Genomic DNA, 21566 nt, shown 5'->3' with positions numbered 1-21566 from the left:
GCGGAGAAACACCTGCGGTGGAGCAGAAGGTACGGCGGATGACGAATCAGCGTTCTTTGGAGAGCAGCCGAGGTTCAAGTGTTTTTCCTGTGGAAAAGTGGGTCACAAGCTGCACAATCGTCCCATGAAGAAGGCACGCGGAAGGACGTCATCCCAGAAGCCAAAGAAGGGAAGAGCAAACGCTGCAGGTTCTGGAGTGGCATTCATTTCGAAGTCGGATGGTGTGAAGAATGAAGGTAAGAGCTCGAGTCAGTTCCGATGGATCCTTGATTCGGGCGCATCTGAGCATATGGTGCACACAGCGGATTGCCTTCAGGACGTTGTGAAGTTGGATGAACCGATCCCAATCGTGGTCGCTTCCGGAAAGGTCGTGTATGGTCGACATGCTGGAACCGTCAAGATGATATCGCTGGTCGGTGGACGACGAGTCGACTGCGTGGTGAACGACGTGCTATGCGGACCGGAACTTCAGTATAATCTGTTTTCCATTCGGTGCGTGGACAAGCTTGAGATGCGTGTGACGTTTGAAGACGAAGCAGTGGAAATCAAGCGCGGTGGCGAGGTCGTTGCCACCGGTAAGTTGTCCGGCAAGCTGCACTAGCGTGCACAGGGGGGGGGGCAAGGGGGGGCACTTGCCCCCCCTTCTATAAAAAAATATATGCACCATTTTTGCAATTCTTGCACATTGGATCTTACCACGCAATGTTGAGAATCACTGAGCCATGGTGCACCATTGACACATACAATTTCTTAGTATCTCATGCACAACCATGATGTTCTCAGAATAATCTAGGCTAAACTCACGCACCATCTTCTAACTAATCAGTGATGTCAGCACCATATTCGAATAACATGCACCATTTTGGCATTTCGTATTCCAAAACTGTATTCCATGTACGTGAACCATGGTGACTTCGGCACCACATTGAATTCTAAGCACCATTTTTGCAATTCGTGCACCAAGCCATACAAAATAACGAGTTATCACTGAATAACAGTGACGACTAATACAGCACACTAACATCATGCACCTTCTTCAAAGCTTTCAATACACCATCATGATGTCCACAGAATGATCTAGGTATCCACGTATTATGATAATCGCATGAAATGTCTTTTTATCAATTAAGTATCTAATATGTACCTCATACTGATATGCACCATCATGAAACTTCATGCACCATCACAGCTCTTCAAGCACCATTTCAGCGTTTATCATATCATCTAGGCATCTAAAGCACCGTAATGCCGTGAGCATCACATAAAATACATTTTTTTTTGTATGCTATGCACCATTTTTGCAATTCGTGCACCTAACCATATTGATAAGCTTTGAAAAACAGTTATAACTAATGCATCATCTAGCATCATGCACCTTCTTCAAAGCTTTCCAACCACCATTTTGGCATTCACTATATCATCTACGCATCTTATGCACCATTATGATGTGGTTCACAAGTGAATTTGATGCACCATTTTGAAATTTCGCATACAAAATAGCATCCTTTTTCCTGGTCTATGTTGATTTCTGTGCCGTATTGAGTTTCCTGCACAATTTTTGCAATTCGTGCACCTACATATGGAATTTGTTGAGTATAACTGAATCATGGTAAAACTAATGCACCATACAAACATCATGTAGCTCCTTTACATTCCATACACCACCATGATGATCACATAAATATCTAAGCACCATCTCACGCGTCATTTAAGCATTTAATTCACATTGAATTTCATTAGCTCCATTTTGCCATATCGTACATCAAATTGTATTCCATGTACCTGATCCATGTTGACTTCCGCCGACTTTGGATCTAATCACCCAATGTTGAGAATCACTGAATCATGGTGGCAACAAATGCACCCCTGATACATACAATTTCTTAGTATCTCATGCACACCCATGATGTTCTCAGAATCATTTTTAGGCTAATCTCACGCACCATCATTTAACTAATCAGTGATGTCAGCACCATATTCAAATAACATGCACCATTTTGGCATTTCGTATTCCAAAACTGTATTCCATGTACGTGAACCATGGTGACTTCGGCACCACATTGAATTCCAAGCACCATTTTTGCAAATCGTACACCTAGCCATACACAATGTCGAGTGTCACTGAATAACGGTGACAACTAATACAGCACACTAACATCATGTACCTTCTTCAAAGCGTCCACAGAATGAACTAGGTATCCACGCATTATGCTGATCTCATGCACTATCTTTTAATCAACTAGAAATCAAATGCATCATACTGATATGCACCATCGTTAAATTTCATGCACCATCAAAGCTGCTGAGAGTAGAATTAGCATCTACGTTAAAATACACAAAAATAAAAAAAAAACCATCAAAGCTTTCCAAGCACCATTTCAGCGTTTATTATATCATCTAGGCATCTGATGCACCATTTTTGCAATTCGTGCACCTAACCATGCAACATGTTGATAATCTTGGAATAACGGCGACGACTAATGCAGCACACTAGCATCATACGCCTTCTTCAAAGCTTTTCATGCACCATTTTGGCATTCATTATACCATCTAGGTGTCTTTCCAGTCAACCAGTGATCGTATAAGATGTTGAATTGGATGTTAAAGAGGAGGCGATATGCGAACATTTTACATGCGCCTAAATAGAGGCATGCACGCATATGGCCTCCACATTATCATCTTATGCAACATCTTATACGATTACTGGTTGTCTGGGTTATGCACCATTATTATGTGGTTTACATTTGAATTTGATGCACCATTTTGGCATTTCGCATACAAAACAGTATTCCACGTACTGGAACATGTTGATTTCTGTGTTTGAGTTTCCTGCATCTTTGCACGAATTGCATGTGCACCTTAATATGAAACATGACGAGTATAACAGAATCATAGCTAATGCACCATACATACATCATTCATTCCATGCACCACCATGATGTTCACAGAATCATCCAGGCACCATCTCACGCACCATCTTTGAATCGAATATGTGTCTAATTGCGAAATAATGCACCATCGTTAAATTTTATGCATTACTAAAGCTTTCAATGCGTAATCGTGGCGTATATCTGTTGTAATCCGTGAAGGCATTCCAGGAGAAATCCCTGGAGAAATTTCAGGAGGAATCCTTGAAGGACTTTCTGGAGGAATCCCTGAAGGCATTACTAAAGAAGTGCTTGAAAAAATTCTTTCAAAAACTGGAAGAGGAGTCTAGAGAAATTCCTGTAGAATTTGCAGGAGGAACTACTAAAGGAATTGCTGGAAAAATTATTGAAGGAATTCCCTGGAGGCATTTCTAAAGGAATCCTTGAAGAATTTCCTGGGGGAATCCGTAGAGGAATTCGTGAAAGAATTCATGGAGGAATTTGTGGAGAAATATTTCGAAAAACTCCTGGACAAATTTCTAGCAGAGTTCCAGCATTAACGAACCCCTGAGTAAACTCTGGAGGCATTCCTGGAACAAACCCTGGAGAAATTCCTGGAAGAATTTCTGGAGGATTCTCTGAAGGCATTCCTGAAGGAATCCTTGGGAGATCCTTGTAAGAATTCCTGGAGGTACTTCTGGAGGAATGTCCGTAGGAATTTCTGCAGGAATCCCTGAGGAAATTTCTGGAGGGACATTTGGAGGAGTTTCTAGAAGAATTCCTGGAGGAAGCTATGAGAAATTCCTGGAGAAATCCCTGATGTAATTCCTGGAGGAATTCCTGAACGAATCCGTGAAGGAATAACAGGTTGAAACACTGGAAGGGTAACAGAAGGAATCCATGAAGGAATTCATGATTTAATTCATGGAGGAATTCCAGGATGAATTGCTGGAGGAATTTCTGAAGGATTTTTTGGAAAAATTCCTGCATCAATTTGTGGAAGAATTACTCGAGGAATTCAATGACGAATCCTTGCAGAAATAACTGGAAAAATCTCTGGAGGAATTTGTGGCGCAATTTCTGGAGGAATCAGTGGAATCATTCCTGAAGAAATTTTTGGAAGAATCCGCGAAAAAATTCTTGGAGGAATTTCTGGAGGCATGCTTTCAAGAATCATTGGAAGAATTTCAGGAGGATTTTCAGGAGGAATACTTGGAGGAATCCCTGGAGACATTCATAGAGAAAATCCTAGAGAAAGCTTTGGAAAAATTCCAAGAGAAATCCCTGCTGTAATCCTAGGAGGAATTCCTGAAGGAATCCGTAAAGCAATTTAAGGATGAATCCCCGGAGAATTATTAGAGAAACTTCTGGAAGAATCCCTAGAGGTTTTTCTGGAGAAATTCCTATAAATATGTAGGAATTCCTGGGAAAATTTCTGGAGGAATTCTTTGAAAAATTTCTGGAAAAATATTTGCGGCTTCCTGAAGGAAAAAAGCAATAGAATTCCTAGAGGGATTTTTGAGGAATATCTAAAAAAATCATTGATGAATCCCTGGAGGAATTCCTGGAGAAATTCCTGGCGAAATCTATGGGGGAATACCTGATGAAATTTTTCGAAGAATTTCTGGAACAGTTCCAGGAGAAGTTTTTTTTCTGGAGAAAACCGTGGATAAATTCTTGTAGGAATACCTAGAGGAATCCATGAAGAATTTTTAAATGATTTTCTGGAGCAAATTATAGAATTTTTTTTATAGTTGTCCCAGTAGAAATTTCTGGAGAGATTCCTTGAAAACATCCAGAAAAAAATCCTGAAAAAATGTCTGTAGAAATCCCTGGAGAAATTTCTCGAGGAATTCCTGGAAGAATTCTGGGAGAAAATTCTTCAGGATTTTCTGGAGAAATCCGAGCAGGAATTTATTTAGGGATACTTGCAGAAATTCCTGGAGGAATCTCTGTAGAAATTCCCGAAGGTATTCAAGATGGAATTAACGAAGGAATTTTTGCAGGAATAATGGAGGAGTTCCTGGGGAAATTTCCGAAAGAATTTTTTTGCGAAACATTCCTGGAGAAATTCCTGGATGATTTTCTTGAGGAATTTCTGGGGAAACTCCTGGAGGAATCCATGTTTGGAGGTATTTCTGGAAAAATTCCTGAAGAATTTTTTGGTGGAATAACTAGAAAAATTTCTGGATAAATTCTTTAAGAAATTTCTGGACAAACATTTAAGGCTTCCCGGAGGAATGTCTAGAGGAACTCCTCGAGGAATTTGAGAAGGATTTTTTTGAGTTATTCCTGAAGAAACTCATGGATGGACTCCTGGATGAATTCCCGACGAAATTCCTGGAGGAATCCATGAAGAAATCCCTAAAGGAATTCCTAGAGCAATTCCCAGAAAAGATCCGGGAAAAATCCCTGCTGTAATCCTAGGAGGGATTCCTGAATGAATCTGTGAAGGAATTCAAGGATGCATCCCTGGAGAATTCCTAGAAAAAAATCTGGAAGAATCCTTAAAGATTTTTTCTGGAGAAATGCCTGAAAAAATGAAGTAATTCCTGGAAAAAAATCTGGAGGATTTCCTGAAGAAATTATTTGAAAAATTTCTGGAACAGTTTCGAGAGAAGTTTTTTTCTTGAAAAATCCGTGGATGGACTCTTGGAGGAATACCTAGAGGAATTCTTGGGGGTATCCATGAAGATTTTTTCAGAGAATTTTCTGGAGCAAAAATTAGAGAAATTTTTATAGTTCTTCCAGGAGATTCATGGAAAAATTCCAGAAAAAAAATCCTGAAAAAAAATTCTTTAGAAATGACTGGAAAAATTTCACGAGGAATTCCAGGAAGAGTTCCGGGACAAATTCCTTCAGGATTTTCTGGAGAAATCCGAGCAGGTATCCTTGCAGAAATTCCTGGAGGAATCCCTGTAGAAATTGAAGATAAAATTACTGAAGAAATTTTTGAAGGAATGAATGGAGGAATTTCTGGAGGATTTCCCGGAAGAATTCTTTGTGGTATTTTTTGCGAAACATTCGTGGAGGAGTTCCTGGAGAAATTCCTGAATGATTTTCTTCAGGAATCTCAGGAGAAATTTCTGGGAGAATCCATGTTTGCATTCCGGGATGTACTTCTGGATAAATTCCTCCAGATTTTTTTGGAGGAATTCATTTATGAATTCTTAGAGGAATAACTAGAGAAATTCCTGGATGACTTCTTTAAGGAATTTCTAGACAAATATTTAAAGCTTCCTGGAAGAATGTCCTCGAGGAATTAATAAAGGATTTTTTTGAGAAATTTCTGAAGAAACTCATGGATGAATTCCCGAAGAAATTTTGGAGGGATCCATGAAGAAATCTCTGGAGGAATTCCTAGAGAAATTACCGGAAAAGATCCGGAAAAAATATTTTAGGATTTTCTGGAGGAATTAGCCGAGGAATTTCTGGAAGATACCCTGGAGACAATATTGAAGGACTTCTGGCAGAAATTCTTAGAGAACTTTCTGTAGGAATTCTGGCAGCAATCCCTGGAGGTATTTCATGAGGGTTCCATGGAAGTATCCCTGGGGGAATTCCTAGAAGAGTTCTAGGAGAAATTGATTTAGGATTATGTTGAGGATTCCGTGAAGGATTTCCTGGAAAAATCCCTGGATGAATGTCTTGAGAAATTTCTGGTGGAATCCATGGAGGGAGCAATTTCTGAAGGAATTCCTGAAAAAAATCCTGGAGAAATTCCTGGAGGAATCCATGGAGGTATCCCTGAAGGAATTCTTGGAAGGGTTCCGGGAAACATTCCTTTAAGATTCTCTGGAGGAATTCTGACAGAAATTCCTAGAGGATTTTGTGGAGTAATTCCTGGAGGTATTTCTGGATGAATTTTTGAAGAAATTCATGAATAAATCGTTGAAGGAATGAATCCCTGAAGAAGTCCTTGAGAATTTCCTGTAGAATGTCCTGGAGGAATCCATGGAAGAATTGCTCGAGAAATTCCAGGAGGAATTTCTGGAAGAGTTCCGGGAGAAATTCCGTTAAAATTTTCTGGAGGAATTTGTAGAGCAATTCCTTGAAAAATCCCGGGAGGAAATATTGAGGAAATTCTGGCAGACATTCCTAAAGGATTTTTTCTAGAAGAAATTTCATTAGGAATCTCTGGAGGAATTCCTGGGGGTAATTCTGGAGGAATTCCTGGAGGTAATTCTGAAAAAATTTCTGGAGTATTTACTGGAGGAGTTATTTGGGGAAATTCTGGAGAAATATATAAGGCTCCATGGAGAAATTTCTGAAGGAACTCTTCGAGAAATTTCTGAAAAAAAATTCTGGAGGAATTTCTGCAGGATTTTTTTTAAGAATTTCTGAAGAAATTTTTTAACGAATCCCTGCAGGAACTCCTTGAGAAACTCCTAGAAAAAGTTCTTGAGGAATTCTTTGAGGAATGCAAGGAGAAATCCCTGTAGTTATGGTGAAAATTCCCAGAGGATTTTTTAGAGGATTCCCTGGAGGAGTTCCTGGTAGAATTTCTGGCGCTCTTCCTTAAGAAATTTCTGAAAGAATTTTTGCGGAGGTATTTTTGAGGAATTTCTGAAGAAATTCATGAATGAATCCACGGTCGAATACCTGAAGAAATGCCTTGAGAAATTCCTGGAGGAATCCATGGGGGAATTTTTCGAGGAATTCTAGGAGGAATTCCTGGAAGAGTTCCGTTTCATTTAGGATTATCTGGAGGAATGCGAGGGTCAATTCTTGGAGGAATCCCTAGATGAAATATTGTAGGAATTCTGACAGTCATTCCTAAAAGAAAATTTCAGGAGGAATCTCTGGAGGAATTATTGGAGTATTTACCAAAGGAATTATTTGAGGAATTTCTGGGGAAATATATGAGGCTTCCTGGAAAATTAATGGAAGAATGCCTGAAGGAACTTCTCGAAGAATTTTTGAAGGAATATCTGGAGTAATTCCTGAAGAAATTTCAGGAAAAAAAAATCCTGGAGAAGTTCCTAGGGGATTCCGTGGAGGATTCCCTGGTGGAATTTCTCGCGGAATCATTCCAGGAACTCCCGGAATTCCTGGACGAGTTTCGGGTGAAATTACTTTAGGATTTTCTTGTGGAATCCATGGATGAATTTCGGGGAGAAATCTCTGGAGACATCTCGGAGGAATTTGTGGAGGAATGTCTGAAGGAACTACTCGGGCAAATTCTGAACGAATACCTAGTGGAATTTTTTGAGGAATTTCTGAAGAAATTTATGAATGAATTCTGCAGGAATTCTTGGATAAATTCCTGGACAACTTCCTTGCGGAATTCCTCGAGGAATTCTTGGAATTCCGGGAGACATTCTTGGGGAACTCAGGCAGAAATTCCTAGAGGATTTTCTGGAGGAATGCCTGGAGGAACTGCTGGAGGAATTTCAGGAGTTCTTCCTCGACAAATTTCTGAAAGAATTCCAGGTGGAATTTCTGGAGGATTTTTTGTGGAATTTCTGAAGAAATCCATGAAGGAATTTCTGATGAAATTGTTTGAGAATTCCCTGAAGGAATCCATGGAAAAATCCTTGGAGAAATTTCTTGAGGAATACCTGGAAGAATTCCATGAGAAATTACTTTAGCATGTTATGGAGGCATCCGTGGAGGAAATATTGGGGGAATTCTGACAGACAGACAGACATTCAGGAGTTTTCCTATAAAAATGTCAGGAGGGATCTCTGGAGGAATTTTAGGAGTATTTACTGGAGGAATTCTGGAGGATTTTTTTGAAGAATTTCTGGAGAAATATATGAGGCTTCCTGGAGAAATGTCTGAAAGAACTCCTCGAGGAATTTCTGAAGGAATTCCTGGAGGAATTTCTGGAAGAAGTTTCTGAGGAATTTCTGAAGAAATTCAGTAATGAATCGCTGGAGAAATTCCTTAAGAATTTTTTTGAAAAAATCCTAAAGAAATTCCTAGAGGATTGCTTGGAGGTATGCCTGGAAGAGTTTTGGAAGAAATCCCTTTAGGATTTTCTGCAGGAATCCGTGGAGGGATTCCTGAAAGAAATAACTGGTTGCATATTGGAGGAATTTCTAAAAAAAATGTCTGAAGGAACCCCTTGAGGAATTTCTAAAGGAATATCTGGAGGAATTTCAGAAGAAATTCATTATTGAATCCCTGAAAGAATTCCTGAAAAAAATCCGGGAAAAAATCCGGGAAAAAATCCTGGAGAAACTACTGGAGGAATCTGTGGAGGATTTCCTGTAGAGATTCCTCGCGAAATTTTTGGAAGATTTCCGGGAGACATTCTTTTAGGATTCTCTGGAGAAATTCTGGCTGAAATTCCTAGAGGATTTTCTGGAGAAATCCCTGGAGGAATTTCATTAGGAATTCTTGGAGGATTTTTTTTTTTGAGGAATTCCTGTAGGAATTTCTGGCGTTATTTTTCGAGAAATTTCTGGAGGAATTTGTTGAGGAATTTAAGAAGGATTTTTTGAAATGATTCATGGATGAATCCCTGAAGGAATTCCTGAAGAAATTCGTTGAGAATTTCCTGGATAATTTTCTGAAGGAACTCCTGGAGGAATTTCTCAAGGAATTCCAGGAAAATATTCTTCAGAAATTCCTTTAGGATTTTCTGGGGGATTCCGTGGGGCAACTCCTAGAGGAATCCCTGGAGGAAATATTGGGGGCAGACATTTCTAGTGGATTTTTCATAGAAGAAATTTCAGGCGGAATTCCTGGAGGTAATTTTGGAAGAATTCCTGGAGTATTTACTGGAGGAATTCCTGGAGGAATTATTTGAGGAATTTGAGAAATACATGAGACTTCCTGGAGGAATTTCTGAAGGAATTATTGGAAGATTTTTTGAGGGAATTCCTGGAGGAACTCATGCACGAATCTTTGGAGAAATCCTGGAGGAATCTCTGTAGATTGCAATAAGGATTCCGATCAAAATGTTCTATCTAGGAGTTCAAACATTCTCCTAGCATCATTAATTGTCTAGGATCAAAATTCTTTCACAACGACAATATTTTTTTTCTATAATTGATAATTTTCTAGATATTCTCCATTGTATTTGATACGTTTATAAAATTTTATGAGAGTCGAGATAATGACTTCATATTTAAGTTTCGTATTGCCTTGAAATCATTACCATCCGAAGCCTTCTCTAGAATCCCAATATGAAGTACTTGGTGATATTGGCACCACAACATGTTGAAACCCCTACTTGGGAATTCATATTACGTGTAACACCATCATTATATTTTGCACCACGATCATACATATATTGCACTGGTGGTCATTACTATAGTGCCCCCCCTAAGCAAGAACCCTGCGCACGCTAGTGGCAAGCTGTACTGAACGCAATTGTGGAGCGCGGATCGGTGGACGAAGCACTGGTCTCCCTACCGGTAGACGAATACGAGCTGTGGCATCGGAGATTCGGCCATGTAGTAGGCTGTGCTGAGGGTGACATTAGATCAACAGGAAAAAAACATCACTTCTGGATCAGACCTCAAGCTACTAACAGTGTTTTTATAAATGTTACATTGGCAACAAGGATGGGATCCGACGATATGGTCAGCGGCATGGCGTTGAAGAAGGAAGCGTTCCGGGGAAACGAAGTCTGTGAACCTTGTGTGCTAGGCAAGCATGCGAGACAGCCCTTTGGAGACGTCCCGGTTCCGAGATCCAATAGACCGTTGGAACTGGTGCACAGCGACGTGTGCGGCTTCCTAATGCCGACGGCCTGGAATGGAAAAAATATTTCGTTACATTTACTGAAGACTTTACTCATTTCAGTGCCGCATACATCCTTGCGGCAAAAGATGAGGTAGGGTATTGTATCATTTGGGCAGGTGTACCTGTTTTGGGCACTTGCCGCTATAACTTAGTAAATTTCTAACGGATTGATTGGATTTTTTGTATAGAGTTAAGCACGTACAATATCTAACTCTATACAAAGTGCCCAAAATAGGTACACCTGCCCAACTGGTACAGGACCATACTGGATGCGTTCAAGGAATACGCGAGCATGGCGGAGGGCCACTTCGATCGAAAAATTCGTCGCCTGAGGAATTCCACGGAGTCATGTCAGTCGATCCTGAGCGACCATTTCAAAAATATCTGAAACTTTGCACAGTTTTTCAATTTCATATAAATCGCCATTTTTTGATATTAAACCTTCATATTCACTCACGACTAACTTTTCAAAAGGGTGTATGCGAAAATAGTTCTAAAATATTCTAAAAGCTGTTCAGCAAAAACGGATTGTTCGATTGTTATAAATTTTTCAGCAAAGTTAGATAACTAAATGATGATTCCTTAGAAAATATACACTGTAAAAAATTTCTTTTTCTACTTTGAAAAAATATGATATTTGTCACAAAAACTCAAATATCTCAAAACCCTATCTTTTTACCAACTTCAATTTTTTAGGGGAAATGGCCCATTATATCAGCTATCTACCATAAAATTTTGGTGATGGTAAACTGATAAACAAAAAAGTTATGACATTTCAAACATTTCACAATTTTTACATTTAGTAACAAAAAAAAAATTTTTCTGTGTAAATTATTTCGAGAATTATATTTTGATGCTGATTTTATTGTAAAGGCTACCGCCTGAATTAAACAAGTTGTTTTCATGATACTTTAGTTTGATTATTCGTAATTACTATAGTATCTATTTGAAACTTAGACGCGATCCAGTGTTGTGATCAAAAATATTGAGATTGTCATACTTTTTATTGTACGTGACTGGTGAAAAAATCCCTTGATAGTGTTGAAAAGCTGTTGATTATAAGAAAAATGGAATTGAATTTATTTTTAAGACAAAAGCTGTATAATAAAAGTTTTTTTATACGCGTATAGATCTAGTTTATCCGCAAAAAAAAATCCCTCTTACACACTTATTTCTGAATTGCCTGTTCGGTACTTTTTTGACGAGATTATAACAGCAGTACGATCTCGGTAGTTTCGGTAATCGATTTTACTGAGGCTCAGTAAAACAACTGTCAAAGTCGTATGGAAAAGGTAAACAATGCATTTTTGCTGAACGAGTTCGGTGCTCAGCAGTTTTAATCTCGTCAAAAAATTACCGAACTCGGTAATCAAAATTAAGTGTGTAGAGAACAGACTTTATGATCGGAAGAATGCGAGTAACTTCAACAACAACAAATGCATAAGAGGTACATACCACAGACAAACAGACGAAACGCCTAGAACAATTTTAGTGAAAATTCATCGCCCAGTTCACACTATCACCACCTGGTGGAAATGTTTCACGAAACACTGCGTTGTGCAATATCGTCATCAGAAGGCGCTAGTGTGAAACGTCAAACGCAAAGAAAAACGATGGGCGCTCTTCTTGTTATGAAAGCCACAACCAAGATTCAAAATGATCGTTGAAGGCGTGGTCAATGAAAATTTCGCCAGTGTTACGTTTGTTTGTCTGTATACATACCTGACAATGCTCACGAAAAAAACAAAAAAATACTACCGCTATGAATATTAAAAATTGTATAGTATTTTTTTTCTTCAGCCACCAACACCAAACAAGTAAGTTAAAATTAATAAGTGATTTTGTTTATTATAATCTAACGAACAAGATGAACAGTCGCTTTCTCAAAGGTCTTCAACTCAACGCTCTCTTGTAGACCGTTTGATGAAAAAAAATGTTCAAAAGAGTTACGAAATCTCACCGAAAGCACCATAGATAAACTGAAAGAGACTGGTTATGCCCAAATGTCCACATTGTGTACAAAATTACGCATTTGCACGTCCTGCCGTCTAGAATTTGACAAACGAGCCATCTGTATATCATCGGTAAAGCAGGGCGCAGGAAGTTCGAAAACGACAACAACTGAGAAATTGCCATCAGCGACATCTGTTTAAACAATTTAATTACGCCCCTTTTCAAAAATGCCCTGTAATATTCTTCAACATCTATACCCATTTCAATATTTTTAACGTTGCAAAACACGCTTTCAACATTCATCTTGAAGAAGAGGGAAAACACTTGTCCTCAAATGTAACAGCAAATAAATGAATAAACGACTAATGCGCGGAGGGCGTGATAAAATCGGAACATTACGGTACATAGTATATTATATTATATGTATATATAATATATAATAAAAACAACTTGTTTCACTCACGCAAGGCCATTAACAATAAATTCAGCATCAAACTTCAATTTCCGGCCGAAATAATTTACACTAAAAAAAATTATTACTAAATGTGAAAATTGTGAAATGTTTGAATTGTCATAACTTTTTTGTTTATTTTCATGGTAGATTGCTAATACAATGGACCGTTTTCTCTAAAAAATTACGTTGGTAAAAAGATAGGGTTTTGAGATATTTGAGTTTTTGTGACAAAAATGATATGTTTTAATGTTAAAAAAGATTTTTTTCACAGTGTATATTTTCTTAGGAATCGCCATTTAGTTATCTAACTTTGCTGAACAATAAAATCAGCATCAAATCGCGATTCCCGGCCGAAATAATTTACACAGAAAAATTTTTTTTACTAAATGTAAAAATTGTGAAATTTTTGAAATGTTATAACTTTTTTGTTTATTAGTTTATCATCACCAAATTTTTATGGTAGATTGCTAATACAATGGACCGTTTTCCCTAAAAAATTACATTGGTAAAAAGATAGGGTTTTGAGATATTTGAGTTTTTGTGACAAAAATGATATTTTTTAATGTTAAAAAAAGATTTTTTTTTTCACAGTGTACATTTTCTTAGGAATCACCATTTAGTTATCTAACTTTGCTGAACAATAAAATCTGCATGTAACTGCGATTTCTGATCGAAATAATTTACACAGAAAAAAATATTTACCAAATGTGAAAATTGTGAAATGTTTGAAATGTTATAACTTTTTTGTTTATTAGTTTACCATCACCAAATTTTTATGGTAGATTGCTAATACAATGGACCGTCTTCCCTAAAAAAATTACGTTGGTAAAAAGATAGGGTTTTGAGATATTTGAGTTTTTGTGACAAAAATGATATTTTTTAATGTTAAAAAAGATGTTTTTTCACAGTGTATATTTTCTTAGGAATCACCATTTAGTTATCTAACTTTGCTGAAAAATTTATTGCAATCGAACGAACCATTTTGGCTGTGCAGATTTTTGAATATTTTTGAACCATTTTCACATACACCCTTTTGAAAAGTTAGTCGTGATTCAAAATAAAAATTTGATATCGGAAAATGACGATTTAGATGGAACTTAAAAACTGTGCAAAGTTTCAGTTCAATAGAAAATCATGAATTAAAAAATTTCCTTAATTTTGATGCTGTTGCTTGGAATCGCTCCGCCTGCGGTGTGACAACGGAGGTGAATACGTTGGAAAGGATTTCTGGCATTACTGCAGAGACCATAGGCGCCAACTTAGGGGGGCAAGGATAGGTTTGCGGATAGGTCGCGGTTGAACGGCATCGCGCGATCATAGCAACAACGATAACATTTTGTCGTCAAGCGTCCTAACAAACTACGGTCCGAGAAGAATGATTCGCTCGGCATGTGCGGGCGCGATGCGATCGTTATCATGAAGTCGAAATGATAAATTCGTGATTTCATTCACTTTTTGAGCATTCTTGCTGCTTTAACTTTCAGATATGCTTATGAATTTACTATTTCGAACCATGAATGCGGTTTACGGGTGCATAAGTGGCATACATTGTGATGAATAAAATTTATCATGACTTGTAACATGATCCGATAACGGGTTATCACGCGATAAAGCGTGCATCAGATGCTTTGATTGCTCTGTGATTCGAGCACGGTTTGAGGCGTCGACATCATGTGACTGTAAGAACAAGGCTATCTTGGATTATTCGTATCCTGTATCATTTATCGCTTGAAGTGATTTTCTTCCATCCTTGGTCCGAGCTACAGAAAGTCCCGGAAGTGCCGGCAGCTGAAACTGAGCCAGATAACGAAGTTGATCAGCCGATCGACACACAGGACGATTGAAATTATAGCTTTGCTTCACTGGAAGAAGAAGAAGAAGAATAAGAAGAAGACGAAGAGGCGTACGCGTTGAACGCCGAAAACTATGTTGAAATCCTACCGGATATCATTGAAGAAATGAAGACGAGGGAAGATTGGCCGCAGTGGCGTGGAGCCATCGAGGATGAGATGAAATCGCTGGCGACGAACACCACCTGGGACCTGGTAGACCCACCGGAAGGACGAAAACCGGTGGATTGCAAATGGGTGTTCAAGCTGAAGTTGAAACCGGATGGCACCATCGACAAATACAAACCAAGATTAGTTGCCAGAGGATTCACGCAGCGGTGCGGGTACGACTACATGGAGACCTACGCTCCGGTGGTCAAGATGTCCATGGTTCGAATGATTGGCAAACCAGGAAATTGGAATTGGGTCTGCCGACTGAATAAATCCATCTATGGTTTGAAGCAAGCATCGAAGGCGTGGAATGATCGATTTCACGTGTTTGTGACCCGGATTGGTTTTCGACAGTGCCAGAGCGACAGTTCTCTCTACGTTCGGAAGCGTGGTAGCGAAAAAGTATTTCTGCTGCTGTACGTGGATGACATCCTCATCATATCTCGTACCCTCGAGATAATTGGTGCTATCAAAAAGATGATGAAGACGGTTTGAAGATTAGCCGCCACGTACTGCTAGAGCAAATGACGTTGAGCCAAGAACATTATACCCGATCCATTCTGAAGCGTTTCGGGATGGAGCAGTGCAGATTCGCGCCAACCCCGATGGAAGCAGGTCTGCAACTACTGAAGAGTGAGAAGCTGGATAAGCCGTATCGAAAGCTGTTAGGATGTCTAACCTATCTAATGGTCACCTCCCGACCGGATCTCAGCGCGTCGGTAAGTTACTTCAGTCAGTTTCAGAGCAATCCGACAGAAGAGCACAGGGTTTATGCGAAAAGGATTTTGCGGTACCTGCAGGGGACAACCAATCACGGACTGGTGTACCAAAGGTCCACCGCATCCAACCGTCAGGTAATTGGTTTCGCTGATGGAAACTGGGCGACTGATGTCAACGACAGACGGCCGGTTTCTGGAGTCCTCTTCAAGCTGTATGGAGCCACAGTTTGTTGGAGCACGAAGAAGTAGAGCACCGTATCTCTATCGTCGACTGAAACGGAGTGTTCCGCTCTCGCAGAAGCATCATGTGAGGCCATCTGGATCCAAAAGGTCTTGGGTGAGTTGGGTGAACAAGAGGGGCAACCGCCACTTTTGTACGAGGACAACCAATCGACTATTGCCATCATGGAGACAACTGATTCTTCGAAGCGACTGAAGCACACTGACGTCAAACTCCATTTTGTACGCGAGTGTGTAGCTATGAAGAAACTGAAGATTAGCTAGGGTGCCTGTACCAGTTATCGCACTACTTAAGCAATACTATTTCTACAAAAATAAGAAGATGATCGAAGAATGTCATCGATATATGTCTAATGATAGATAAGTTTTCATACTTTACATGAAAAATATAGAAACCGAGCCAAAACTACACACTTAATTTATAATGCCGAATCTCGGTTTACATATGCCGAGATTTTCACAGCCGAGTAATCAGCTAAATGTTATCATGAGATCTCAGATAATAAATGCCGAGAATCAGTATAACGTGCCTCGTTACCAAGCAACCTACCAGTTTGTTAGCTGAATCTCGGTTAAAATTCAGAAACCGAGATCCGCACAGCCGAGCTCGGAAATGAAACTAAGTGTGTACTTTTAGTATTTATTACGGCGTGTGCCAATGATAGGAACCCTGTACCAGTTATGGACATAATTGTTAATTTGGGTTCCACTTCGCACTATTTACATGTATTCCTTATGGGATTAGCCATAACTGGTACACTATGGCGAAATAGGGTGCAAGGAAGCGGAAAATTGAATTATTTCTATCACAATTTCTGCAAATTGTGAAGTTTGAATGATTGCAGCCATCTTTAGTGATCGTGAACGATTCTGAATTTTCGTTCCTGAGTTATGGCAAATTTTGTGAAAAATGACCATATAATATAGGCTTACATGGTCATTTTCACATAATTGACCATAGCTCAGTAACGAGAAAAAAGTACATTCCAAAAATTTCAGTGATCAAAGCTTATAAAATTACATTCCCAAAAAAAATTTTTTGAAAATTTTCCACGAGTTCGGACATAGTTTATCCGGCTTCTCTTTATGAATTTTTTCAACGGTGAAAAATTTTGTGGAAAACTTTTTCCACTTCATATTTTTTTGGATTCCTGAGAAAATTTGCTTTCATTTTCCTTAAAAAACTTTGTTTCTACGATGCTTCGTTCTTGAGCTACGATTTTTCAAAGAAAAGGCTGTTATGGCACATTTGGACATTTTTCAACAAAATTGGCCATAACTCAAAACGAAAAAAAAGTGCATTCCAAAAATTTCAGTGATTAAAGCTTATAAAATAACCTTTTCAAAAATATTTTTTCGAAAATTTTCCATAAGTTCGGGCATAGTTTTTCCGGCTTTTCTTTACGAATTTTCTCAACTGTGGAAAGTTTTGTGGGAAACTTTTTCCAGTTCATATTTTTTTTGGATTTCTGAAAAAAAAAAATGCTTTCATTTCCTTAAAAAACTTTGTTTCTACGATGCTTCGTTCTTGAGTTATGATTTTTCAAAGTAAGTAGTGTCAAGGGAAAACAAAAAAAATCCGAAAAAATAAGCGACCCTAAATTTTCCTCAATTTTTTTTTTTTTTTTTGTTCATATATCCATGAGCCCTGCCTGTGGAAAAAGTTTCATGAAAATATGAGACCCTTCGGCCCAATTTGTACGATAATAAAAAAAAAATGCCCAGGAGGAAATCTTGTTTGGTGTTGCAGCTGGAACTTGTGAGTTTTGTTTATGTTCTCGACGATGGAACGGGTGTTGTAGAAATAAATATGTTAGTGATTTAGTTTTGAAAATTTAAATTTAAGTTTCAAATATTTTATCAGTTTACCGAATAAACATGAATATTTTTGTTTCAAACGAACGAAATTTGTCTCCGTGAATTTTAGGCCCAAAAGTTTGAAGACAGGATAAATAAATTGGGATATTGCAAAACGAATTAGTAAATTTTTAGGATGAATGCGGATTTTTTAAAGTTTTTTACTTATTTACGGTTATGGTGTTTCTCTATGACTAAAATCGCTACAGAGTGAATTTTGTTTTCCCGGAGCTGGTGAAATAAATAATTTATTTCCAATACATTACCGGCACATTCATTACTCAACAACCTCCTGGTTAAGCTTTGACCCATTCCCACCTAGCTGACCCATTATCGCCCGCACCTCAATGGTGTGCAAAATCTGTTCTGGTAAGCGTTACACAACGCTTAATTGCTCCTTCTCTCCACCGTCATCATGTTCCTGTTCGTAATTTTTAAAGTAATATTCATTGACAGCTGCAGCTGATTTAATCTCAACGGCGATCGGAATCGATACGCGCGCAACAAATAACATAGCATTATCTTCATCGCCATAAAGGCATACTTGTAGCCAATGCAGTTACGTGGTCCGCCACTAAACGGCAAGAACGAGTATGGATGGCGCTCCGCAACTAGGTCGGGATGAAAATTATTGGGATCAAATTGGTCCGCGTTGGGGCCCCAGTATTTGGGGTTTCGGTGTAGGTTGAAAGCTCCCAGAACAAGGTTGGCACCGTCCGGAATGGTGGTTTTTGCTGAAATAATATGATGTATTAGAAACAATTAGGACCACTTGAAGTAGTATACATACATATGCGAGTCGGTGCCGTGCATTTTCGACCGAACACTGCTGCGATAGGGAGCACTCTCATGGATTCTTTTAACGCCATCTCCATGTAGCTTAGCTTGGAAAGGTGTTCGTTGTTAACGGGAATTGATGGGTCAGAGCTCCCTAAAACGTTCACAATTTCGTTGTACACTTTTTCCTGCACATCTTGGTGCATGGCAAACAATAGTATCGCATGGGTTAGGGTCAATGCCGAGGTTTCGTTTCCTCCTACTATTATGGTACTGAGTTCATCTAGGACATCAACATCGTCAAATACTCGAGCTTCTTCGGATAGTTTTTGAACTTGATCGATGAAAATCAGTGGCTTCTTTAGGCTCACATTTTCGTTGTTTTCAGAACTTTTCTCTTTTCGAAATGTTTTTCGTTCCGACAAAATTTTGTTCAATATTTTGTAGAACTTGTCAAAGTATTTCTTCTCTTCCTGGAAGTATTTGGTTTTTTGATAAATCCATTCCGGGTGCAACCAAACGGTATAAATACGATGATTAATCAGCTCACAACAACTAAAACAGTAAAGCTCAGCCATTATAAACAGTTAAATCACTTCTAAAACGCTCTTACTTTTCAACAATTTTTATGAACTCTGTTCCATCGCTGTTTTGTAAATTCATTTTAGTTCCAAAAAACGTCGCTAACAAATATGCACATTAGTAGACAAACAAAACTTATCATAATAAGCATTCAATCACCCACCACAAATCATATCCAAGGTACATCTCGAAACGTCGGCATACGGATCGTATTCTGCTAGTTCTGTATTCTTCCCAACGCATTCCACCAATACTTTACACTTTTCGTTAAAAATTGGCATAAAACTGGACAAAATCGACGGACTGAAACACGGCGCCAGTAATTTTCGGTGAACCTTCCAAACACTAACCGGCGAGGTGAGCAGTCCTCTCAGACTTCTTATAAATCGATAAGCGTCGGCCTTCTCCAAGCAATTTGGTGAATTCAATACCACTTGCAAGTCCTCTGGATTATCGATGAAAACGAAAAGTTCAGGACCGAGCCATCCTCGACACGGCGACGAATATTGTCTGGTGATACTGTTCAGGAAAGCAAACTGCTGCTCTTTGGACTTTCCAATAAGCAGATGACCGGATCCGATGAGTGGATAGTTTGTGGGTCCCGGCAGCTCGGAAGATATCCGATTGAAACGGCGTAGCCTCCATCGTTGCACCAGATACACGATGACCGGGAGGAGCAGCAGAACGATCACAGGTTGTACCATTTTGCCAGGGCTATGAGTAGCAAGTGAGTCAATGGGACGCCATCAAGGTTCTATTTAAATATAAGTTGTGATGAATTAATTGATGCACTCACTCATCGGCGGCTAATATGTGCTGATGTTGTGCGTGGTTGTACGTTCACTCGTCGTTGATTCCTAAAGACAATGTTACTAGAATAATTTATAGAGTTTTAATAGGTTGTTGGTAGAATATTAACCATCTGATAGGGTTGGTGAACCAGATTTTACCACGCTGAACCAAAAATGATGTACAGTACCGATCAAAAGTTTGGGGTCACCCCCTCAATAACATGTCATTTTTTTTAGGTCCATATCACCGCCAATTTGCGTCCGATTTCAAAACCCTAGGTCTCATTCAAAAGATAATAAGTCAAAGTAACTTTGAACATGATTTATGTGAAACTTACGGCAGTGTCGCTGGAAATTGGGTCGACCAAATTGTGACAGACAGCAAATGAGGGAATTTCTATGGGGGGTAGCGAAAACTACGTCTGGTGGCAAAAGGGGGACGAGAAAGTTTAGGGACCTATGATTCAGTAAATTACCTCTTGATGTCATCGACCAAAAGTTTGAGGTCACCCCTCAATATGATGTATCAGCCAAAAGTTTGGGGTCACTATCGTAAAACAAGGAAAAGTGATTTTGTGATATCTTCGTCATCTATAGCTCAATTTTAAATCTTATTGACTCATTTTAGTGATAATTAACTATATTTATGTCTGATGTGTATAATTTAACGTATTCAACTATTTTTATACATAAAAATACTATGTGAAGTTAACACATTTCATAACAAATATGTTCGAATATATAATAAGTATCATTCATTATGTTTCAAATAAGCCAAGAAGAATTACAATTGAATGAAAGATGATAAAGATATCAACAAATCACTTTTTCATTTTTTATGGTAGTGACCCCAAACTTCTAGCCGATACATCATTTTGAGGGGTGACCCCAAACTTTTGGTCGATGACATCAACAGGTAATTTACTTAATAACTTTTTTCCCAGATTGTTTAGCCAAGTTCGGCAAAAAGCAGTTGAAAGCTAATAGAAAAAAGGGTTATATTATCGCTCTCATCTTAATATTTGGTCCAATCTCCAGCGACACTGCCGTTAGATTGAATTCATTTTTTTTGGAAAATTTGGCGATTTTAGCTTAAGTTTACATAGGTACAAACATTTTTGAAAATTGTTTTATTTAAATCATGTTCAAAGTTTCTTTGGCTTATAATCTTTTGAATGAAACCTAAGGTTTTGGAATCTGACACAAATTGATGGATACAGACCTAAAAAATGAGATGTTTTTGTGGGGGTGACCCCAAACTTTTGATCGGGAGTGTAAATCAACATTAGTGGTGGAAAGAATAATGCGCTTGACGTGATTTTTGGCTCACATCGAACACAAACTTTGTACACGTTCTCGCGAACTCAAAAAGCGAGAGCGGTTCACGGTTTTCCGAAGCAAAGAACCAACACAAAACAAATTTCAAACGAGCCGGATCGCAGGCCGACCGACGTTTTATTTGACGGGGAATCTGATCCCATTGTTTCCTATTGAAAATGGATCATTCAGCTCTCGGATGAAGACGAGTTTACCGACCCCGATTTGCACCGGTGGCTTCCAGCGTTTATTACTCCCCTGAAGCTAACACAAATACTCACGCCTCCATCTCCAGTCTTGGAGGATTTTCT

At 38.7% G+C, this 21566-nt stretch overlaps 1 protein-coding gene across 1 annotated transcript; it reads right to left on the bottom strand.

The window, feature by feature from the left end:
* Window positions 1-17998: 17998 nt before the first annotated feature.
* Window positions 17999-20174, bottom strand: LOC115268656 (cytochrome P450 4c21). The gene is made up of 4 exons (XM_062860941.1): window positions 19311-20174; window positions 19179-19248; window positions 18579-19120; window positions 17999-18522 (listed from the first exon to the last, which is right to left on the bottom strand). The coding sequence occupies exons 1-4, from the start codon at window positions 19849-19851 to the stop codon at window positions 18176-18178; spliced, it is 1500 nt and encodes a 499-aa protein (XP_062716925.1). The 5' UTR covers window positions 19852-20174; the 3' UTR covers window positions 17999-18175.
* Window positions 20175-21566: the final 1392 nt, after the last annotated feature.

The sequence above is a fragment of the Aedes albopictus genome, chromosome 3 (genome assembly GCF_035046485.1).
Source record: "Aedes albopictus strain Foshan chromosome 3, AalbF5, whole genome shotgun sequence".
NCBI classification, from domain to species: Eukaryota; Metazoa; Arthropoda; class Insecta; order Diptera; family Culicidae; genus Aedes; species Aedes albopictus.
The sequence above is the reverse complement of the archived record's forward strand: the minus strand, read 5'-3'. Positions and strand labels throughout refer to the sequence as shown.

Excerpts from the sequence above, each read along its gene's own strand:
- LOC115268656 (XM_062860941.1), bottom strand. The coding sequence starts at position 19,851 with ATGGTACAACCTGTGATCGTTCTGCTGCTCCTCCCGGTCATCGTGTAT. Across the intron at positions 19,121-19,178 it reads TTCATAAAAATTGTTGAAAA|TTGTTGTGAGCTGATTAATC; the intron begins GTAAGAGCGTTT and ends TTACTGTTTTAG. Across the intron at positions 18,523-18,578 it reads CACGGCACCGACTCGCATAT|CAAAAACCACCATTCCGGAC; the intron begins GTATGTATACTA and ends ATATTATTTCAG.